Source organism: Haematobia irritans, chromosome 4, assembly GCF_050003625.1.
Source record: "Haematobia irritans isolate KBUSLIRL chromosome 4, ASM5000362v1, whole genome shotgun sequence".
Lineage (NCBI taxonomy): Eukaryota > Metazoa > Arthropoda > Insecta > Diptera > Muscidae > Haematobia > Haematobia irritans.
This window is the reverse complement of record NC_134400.1, coordinates 26,685,831-26,695,304: the sequence shown is the minus strand read 5'-3', so window position 1 is coordinate 26,695,304 and position 9,474 is coordinate 26,685,831. Positions and strand designations below refer to the sequence as shown.

Sequence of the window (9,474 nt, the reverse complement as noted above, 5' to 3'; positions counted from 1 at the left end):
ATATATATATATATATATATATATATATATATATATATATATATATATATATATATATATATATATATATATATATATATATATATATATATATATTATATATATATATATATATATATATATATATATATATATATATATATATATATATATAATATATATATATATATATATATATATATATATATATATATATATTATATATATATATATATATATATATATATATATATATATATATATAATATATATATATATATATATATATATATATATATATATATATATATATATATATATATATATAATATATATATATATATATATATATATATATATATATATATATATATATAATATATATATATATATATATATATATATATATATATATATATATATATATATATATATATATATATATATATATATATATATATATATATATATATATATATATATATATATATATATATATATATATATATATATATATATATATATATATATATATATATATATATATATATATATATATATATATATATATATATATATATATATATATATATATATATATATATATATATATATATATATATATATATATATATATATATATATATATATATATATATATATATATATATATATATATATATATATATATATATATATATATATATATATATATATATATATATATATATATATATATATATATATATATATATATATATTATATATATATATATATATATATATATATATTTAAACAAGTATATACGGCCGTAAGTTCGGCCAGGCCGAAGCTTATGTACCCTCCACCATGGCTTGCGTAGAAACTTCTTCTAAACACTGCCATCCACAATCGAATTACTTAAGTTGCGGTAACGCTTGCCGATGGCAAGGTATCTTAAAACCTCCTAACACCATCTTCTAAATTGTATGTAAGTCCATACGTGGTATATATTAAATAATAAAAAAACGATTCAATACGTATATAATTTAGTTTGACAAACTTTTCTATAGAAATAAAATTTTGACAAAATTTTCTATAGAAATAAAATTTTAACAAAATTTTGTATAGAAATAAAATTTTCACAAAATTTTCTTTAGAAATAAAATGTTGACAAAATTTTCTATAGAAATAAAGTTTTGACAAAATTTTCTATAGAAATAAAATTTTCACAAAATTTTCTTTAGAAATAAAATTTTAACAAAATTTTCTATAGAAATAAAATTTTGATAAAATTTTCTATAGAAATAAAATTTTGACAAAATTTTCTATAGAAATAAAATTTTGACAAAATTTTCTATAGAAATAAAATTTTGACAAAATTTTCTATAGAAATAAAATGTTGACAAAAATTTTGACAAAATTTTCTATAGAAATAAAATTTTGATAGATTATTTTTGGCTCGAGTGGCAACCATGATTATGAACCGATATGGACCAATTTTTGTGCGATTGGAGATCGGCTATATATATAACTATAGACCGATATGGAAAAATTCTGGCACGGTTGTTAGATACCATATACTAACACCATGTTCCAAATTTCAACCGGATCGGATGAAATATGCTTCTCGTAGAGGCTCCGCAAGCCAAATCTGGGGATCGGTTTATATGGGGGGCTATATATAATTATGGACCGATGTGGACCAATTTTTGAGACCATATACTAACACCATGTTCCAAATTTTAACCGGACCGATGTGGACCAATTTTTGAATGGTTGTTAGAGAACATATACAACACCATGTACCAAATTTCAGCAAGATCGGATGAAATGAAATGTGCCAAGTTTCAAGTCGATAGCTTGTTTCGTTCGGAAGTTAGCATGATTTCAACAGACCGACGCACATGCTTAGATCGACTCAGAATTTCACCACGACCCAGAATATATATACTTTATGGGGTCTTAGAGCAATATTTCGATGTGTTACAAACGGAATGACAAAGTTAATATATATAATGATATTTTTCTCTGTGGACACTAGGGCTATAACCAATTTTTTGGCATAGTACCACGAGATGCGCCATGATGTTTTATTAATGAAATGCCTTACCTTGCATCATTTTAAGAAAAAAACTTCACCCACCAAACGCATTTTCTACATCAATACAAAACAATTAAGAAAAGTCTAAAGTCGGGCGGCGCCGACTATATTATACCCTGCACCATATCACATCCGTCAAATGTGTTGGGGGCTATATATAAAGGTTTGTCCCAAATACATCCATTTAAATATCACTCGATATATATGTATTAGAAGTTTAGGAAAATTAGAGTCATTTTTACAACTTTTCGACTAAGCAGTGGCGATTTTACAAGGAAAATGTTTGTATTTTGACCATTTGTGTCGAAATCAGAAAAACATATATATGGGAGCTATATCTAAATCTGAACCGATTTCAACCTAATTTGGCACGCATAGCTACAATGCTAGTTCTACTGCCTGTGCAAAATTTCAACTAAATCGGAGTTAAAAATTGGCCTCTGTGGTCATATGAGTGTAAATCGGGCGAAAGCTATATATGGGAGATATATCTAAATCTGAACCGATTTCAATCAAATTTGGCACGCATAGTTACAATGCTAATTCTACTCCCTGTGCAAAATTTCAACAAAATTGGGGTAAAACTCTGGCTTCTGGGACCGTATTAGGCCATATCGGGCGAAAGATATATATAGGAGCTATATCTAAATCTGAACCGATTTCAATAAAATTTGGCACACTTGACTATAGTACTAATTGTACTCCTAGTGCAAAATTTAAACCAAATTGGGGTAAAACTTTGGCTTCTGGGACCGTATTAGTCCATATCGGGCTATAGATATATATGGGAGCTATATTTAAATCTGAACCGATTTCAATAAAATTTGGCACACTTGACTACACTACGAATTGTACTCTTAGTGCAAAATTTCAACCAAATTGGGGTAAAACTCTGGCTTCTGGGACCGTATTAGTCCATATCGGGCGAAAGATATATATGGGAGCTATATCTAAATCTGAACCGATTTCTTCCAAAATCTATAGGGATCTATTCTGAGCCAAAACACATACTTGTGCCAAATTTGAAGTCGATTGGACTAAAACTGCGACCTAGACTTGGATTACAAAAATGTGTTCACGAACAGACGGACAAACGGACATGGCTATATCGACTCAGGAGCCCACCTTGAGCATTTTTGCCAAAGACACCATATGTCTATCTCGTCTCCTTCTGGATGTTGCAAACATATGCACTAACTTATAATACCCTGTTCCACAGTGTGGCGCAGGGTATAAAATAAAATAAAAAAAATTAAAATTTAAGTAATTTTATTTCATATCACTTTTCTTATAAGACATATTGAAATGCAATGTATCACGAAGCCAAATTATTAACAATAAAGGTGGCTATACTCGAAAACGCGTCGAAAAAGCAAACATTTCCATTAAAACTAAAATAAAGTTTGACAGAATTGGTTTTTGTTTTCATATTCATATTCTAAACTTCATCGCTGTTGGTGTGTGAACTTTTTTGACGCTAGCGAAAAAGTTAAAACGTATTTCTTCATAGTTTTTAATGGCCTATTGGACTATAGTATGCCAATTTTGAAATTCGCAAAAATTGTTAAAAAGTTATAGCCCTAGTGGACACGCTATCTTTTGCAATCAATCAAAAGTTGGTCAATATCAGTCCATACTTCAGTATATCACCCATATTAGATATAACCCCCTTTAGGATATCATATAGGCTTCTTTTCCTTAAAATTCCGCACATTGCGTTATTCTTCACTCCCTTGGTTCACATCCCGTGCTTTCGCTCGAAGTTTAGAGCGTAATACTCATTTTTCAGGCTGGTCTGAAATGTCCGGCATTGTTTAACCTATCACCCTCCACACCCCATAATAATATTTAAATTGTATCTTATGTGGACGATTACGGACGCTTGTTAATTAGATCAGCTATAGGTAAAAAATTTCCATTGCTAGTCTTTCTTGTTTTTCCCCATCGAGAATTTAAGGATATACACCAACAAATTTTCAGTCACAATGTTCATTCATTGAACGGTAGATATACGGAGGTGGGTTGATGCCGTTGCATAAATTACTGCACACATTCAAAACATCTGCTATAAACAACCCAAAAACTGTATTGTTTTTGCCAAATCATCATCTCGAGGATAGGCTTGTGTCTGAGGTAGCATACTGCACAAGCCTAAAGAAAATTTCTGAGGTGGGGATGGAATGTTTTTGAAGTCCGATTACCATCTATATCAATGAAAGGACACGATCTCCTGCGGCAGATCAGAATAGTTTTACTCGCAGCCGCATGCTATTTACCCACAATTGGTATCAGTGTGTCCCATATGTATTCATGACACACGCCACTTACACGCCTCAATAACACTAATTTTCCACTGGGAATTGAGTAAATATGTCGATTTTTTCAAAAGAATCAAAAGTCAACATTAGACTTTTCGACTTTTTCTAGTTTTGGAAGGTTGACTTTTTCGGGGACGGGTCAAATCCTCCAACGGACATATCGCCCAAAATTTTTGGGGAATACGACCTGCCTTAGGGCGGTCGTGTCGCCCACTTTTAGTTCTGGCTTTATATCCTCCCCATAGCAGTAAAAAAATTTAAGCGTTATGATCTCTTATACAATAACAAAATATTACAAAAAAAATTATTTAAGGTTTTCTAGGACTATCAGCTTTGTATTTAGATTCAGTAATTTTCAGTCTACTTTCTCTGAGTATTGTGAAACATTCGTATTTGTGAATTACCATTTCGCCTCTTAAAATAGTTCGAAAATGTTTAATGATATGTCCAAATATTAACCAACTTACCTCGCATCGATAACCTTCTCTTGATTCCTTGAGCCTTACTATCACCATTTTCTTTGACTGGCATCTTAGCATCCGACTTTTTGTCTCCAGAATTTGATAGACGCCTTAAACCATTGGCTAATTTTTCTTTTACTTCATCTTCTTGCGTTGCGGTTTTTTTGGCTACATTTTTGCCATTAGCTGCTGCTTTGTCACCATCAACTGGTGAACCATTGCCATTGACACTGTTGTTGGGAGGAATGCTTGTTCTCTTTAGTGCGGTGCTGGAACGTTTTGACGGTGGTTGCATAGATTTCTTATTGCTACCATTCGACGACGATGTTTCATTTGCAGTCTTGTTTTGAGCCATACTATTTCTCGATACTGAAGGGGGTATTGGTTTTTGTGGCGATTTGAGTTTCTGTTCGTCCTGCTTGTGTATACCAACTTCTAACCAATATTTCAATTGTTTTTCTCGTTGGCGGGACATAAGAGCCTGACCTTCGGGGTATCTGCTTAAGATACCCTGAAGTTTTTGAACAATTTTATAAAATGTTTCGGGTGACACTAGGCCATAATCATACAATGAACTCATATGCAAAATGAAATTCCGATATATGTTTTTGCGTATGATCTCATAGCCATTGGTGTCCAAAAACATTTCACAAGCAATAGGCAACTGACAATCACCCACAAAACCATGTTTCATAACATGGAGATTCCATAATTTCATAAGTTCCTTTTCTCCCTCATTGACATCGGTAAATTCGTCTATCATTTGAATTGTCTTTTGACGTAGCCACAAAGGATCACTTTCACCTTCCGAATCGATATCAAGTTCTTTGGGATGAACGGGTAGACACGTTTCTGTATGATGATAAAGCCTTAGAAAAACAAAATAAATATACTTTTAACAAACACCTTATTATGTATAAACGGTCCCAACATACCTATTGTGACCCGTGATATATGGCCTTTGATTGGATAAATCATCTTCGTCCAATTCCAAAAATTCATCGAGACATGTTTTCTGACGACGTGGTCGACATACCAAAAAGTTTGTAACCGATGTACGCCTTACTGGTCCACATGTTCTGGCAAAGGAACAACCAGAAGGTCCGGCAAGATCGTAAGGAGATCCAGCATAGGAACCATCATAAGAATCATTTATAGTCACATCGATTCTGGCTCCGTTACCAGCTGCTGGCTGATATGTGAAATTAAAACGGGCATGACACAATTTCAAATGTTTTAGCAGAGAATAGAGTCTCATACAATCCAATCCACACCATGGACAAATAACTTCCTGGGTATATTCAGTCTGTTGGCGTGTGTTATTACTGTACAAAAAATTATAGACAATTTGTATCTTTTCCGTTTTAGCCAATGGTTTTTTGCTGGAAACTCCCTTTGAGCTGCCTTTGGTTTTTGATCCCTTTACAATGTTGTTATTATTATTGTGATTGCTATTATTATTGTTGTTAAGTTGTTCATGTGTCAGGGAATCCACATCGTTCTCTAAACCATTTGCTATTTCAGCAAAACATCCATATTTCTCCATATCTATGGATGGAAATTCCTTCGGTATCTCCGCAGATGACCAGGTGAGGCGGAATTTTAAAGTGGGATATTGGGAGAATACATCAAATTTCATAGATATTGGAATGTAATTATCAGGAAGTGTTTCCCAGCTTCGTTTCTTTGGTGAAAATGATTTAATAATCGTTGAATTAAGCTCTTGAAGAGCAGCATCGTAATCGCCCTCTGGTATGCATCCAATATTTTTCTCATATACAATAACTTCACAGCCATAAAGTTTTGTAGCCATTTTGGATCGTTTAGTAGGAGTTTCTGAAAGAACGACAAGAGCAATAAATCACGTGACGATATTGAAAGTCGTATTTTTAATAGTACCATTATTTGTGTCTCCGACATTTTCATTTCCCGGTGGTGTTACTTTAATGCGAAACAAAAGCTTATATATCGTATGTTGATCTCCCAATGATTGTATAGACTGACCGCATATAGAAATAGCCGTCATTTGATCCATATTCTCATGCGGGTTATAGACAACAGTGGATGTGTACGTCTAATGAGAGTAAGATTAATAACAAAGCCACTATATTAACCTTCTTCCATCTTACCAAAACTTCTTGGAAATCTGATGTACTATCCTTCCTTTTACTTTTGGTGATTTTATACAATGTTGCCTCTACTGTTATCACATCACCTGGCTGCCAGCTGTGCTCTACACTGGCATTTTTCTCAAATAGACCAAAATAAATAATATTCAAAAAATTATTGGTCAATGTCTGACTCTTTTGTGTTAACGAATCCAACATAGAATTTATTTTGAAGCTATTACGTTTCTTGTGATTGCGAGACATGCGTTCCTTCATATAGCTGAGAGTACGCTGTAGAAATATGGGGCTGGTACCATGACGATTCCGCAAGAATCGATAGATCTGTGTGGGCTCTTTGCATGACATGTAAATTAATAGCGTATAAACATTTTATAGATTCATGGAAATTTTTTTTTAATAACTCACTCTCAAAGGCCTGTAAGAAGAGTTCCTGCTCTTGCTGATGACCATTGAGTTTGATCTGTTCTGTCGATCCAGTCGCTGTAGCCAAAGCTGTTGCTGCGTTATTGTTTGCCGTCTCCGAATTTATCGTAGTACCATTGACTCCATTCTGGTAGTTATTATTGCTTTGTGTGCCCAAATTGTTATTGTAATTTGTTGCAGAACCATTGATATTGGCCGTATCTTTGGCTTCCTTTTCGCGTTTCTTTTGCGGTGGCATCTTTTTCATTTTTCCGTCTTTTTGCAATTACAGTCAATACTACTACCCGCTGTTAGCACACAAACATACACATTCACACGAAAGATACGCGCGCTTCCCTTCCTCACAATGGTACCGAATAAGCCAGCTAATATCACTTCCAAGCTTTATAATTAGGTGATTGTGTACACTTTCTGGGCCGGTAACATTGATTTTTGGTTGTTTTTAGTTGTATTCTAAATAATTTTAGTATGAATAACGTTAATAAAATGGTAAACGCCGCGCACAATTCACCTACACACTTCGCATCGTTATTGGTTCTCTGTTTAGTGTTGGAAAATAAGCGAGTACTCGCATACACAAATACTCTTTACAATTAAGTGAATTGACAATTAACCGAAAGAGACAAATTAGTGGCATTAACGCAGAAATAGCGTAAGGTAAAGTAACGGTCGCAAAATGTAAATGCAACAAATAAATATTTATATCAACATCGACATGGTAAATGGTATGACGCTACAATATTTGCAAAACGGGGAACAGCATTTAATAGATAATAGTCCGCAATACATTGAATAAAGTTTATCCCATAAGGTAAGTACTATGTTCGCTTTTCGAGTTGAAATTTTCGCGGTTACTTTATTAAAATAGTTCAATATAAAGCAGATAAATTAACTCAATTGATGCACATTTTCGTGTTCCTCTAAATTTCGGCAGACATTACGGGAATATGTTTGTTTTCATTTATAATTTTGATTACTTCAGGAAAAGTAATCGCGAAAATAAAGTGTTTTTCAACTCGAAAACCGAACATAGTACTCACCTATAGAAAAGAAGTTGCCTTCAGGTAAGTATCGCACCGATTTATAAAAAAGGAATATTACAAAAAGTTTCCATAAAAATTGCAGGCTTCATACACCAACAAACACAAATACTTTTTACGGCAAGCGAGCTTTTTTTATTGTATTAAGAATACAGGACGAGTATAAGTCGATCTGTATTTATATCTAGAGGCTTAAGGAAGAAATTTCTGGCAAGTATATATTGAATTAGGTTCTGTAGTTTGACCACATAATTGCAAGCTAATAACCATCTGTCATTGGTATACAAACATTACTTATAAAAAATTGTAAATTGTAATGTAAATTGATCTCACATATACAGATGTAGATCAAAAGCCTTTGTTGTTAGCACATTTTGTATTTATTTTCGTAGTTTATTATGATTGTAAATCTTGTAATAAATTAATAAAATATCAATATAATCTGCCCTTTCATTTGATATTGGAATTTGGTTAGGATAATAGTAAAGAAAATCGAGGGCGGTTGCACCAACAAACAAAACAATTAATATGAGATTGCGACAACCAATGCAAAGTTGATCCAACATACTACCATGTAGTTACAATTGCCAAATGTTAGTTGTGCTGACAGATATCATTGATAGTTGATGGAACCACCTGCTTTCGGTTGGCAAATAATTCGGTTGAGGCAACGAATTTGTTTTCTGGGTGTATATTTTCGCGATTACTTTTCCTGAAATAATCAAAATTATAAATGAAAACAAACATATTCCCGTAAAGTCATGACGAAATCTATAGGAACAAGAAATTGCGCATCAATTGAGTTAATTTATCTGCTTTATATTGCATTGTTTTAGTAAAGTAACCGCGAAAATTTCAACTCGAAAAGCGAACATAGTACTTACCTTTAGCAGTTATTTCTTGCATATCGTCCAAGAGATTTTGTACAAAATACGAACATCATAACGGAGTTTTCTACGCTAGCCGCCACCATTTTCCGTCGCGTATTTTGGGATTTCCATAAGAAACAAGGGTTGTGCCATGGTAGTGTTTACACTTAA

At 32.5% G+C, this 9,474-nt stretch overlaps 1 protein-coding gene across 1 annotated transcript in view; it reads right to left on the bottom strand.

Annotated features, from left to right (window-relative positions):
- Positions 1-7,933, bottom strand: part of Su(z)12 (Polycomb protein Su(z)12) — a 14,170-nt gene extending 6,237 nt beyond the window's left edge. The window contains exons 1-5 of the mRNA XM_075303507.1: positions 7,377-7,933; positions 6,972-7,303; positions 6,742-6,916; positions 5,778-6,678; positions 4,849-5,711 (exon numbers count right to left, since the gene is read on the bottom strand). Of these exons, the coding sequence (XP_075159622.1) occupies positions 4,849-5,711; positions 5,778-6,678; positions 6,742-6,916; positions 6,972-7,303; positions 7,377-7,641 (2,536 nt within the window). The 5' untranslated portion in view covers positions 7,642-7,933. The remainder of the gene's footprint in view (positions 1-4,848; positions 5,712-5,777; positions 6,679-6,741; positions 6,917-6,971; positions 7,304-7,376) is intronic.
- Positions 7,934-9,474: the final 1,541 nt, after the last annotated feature.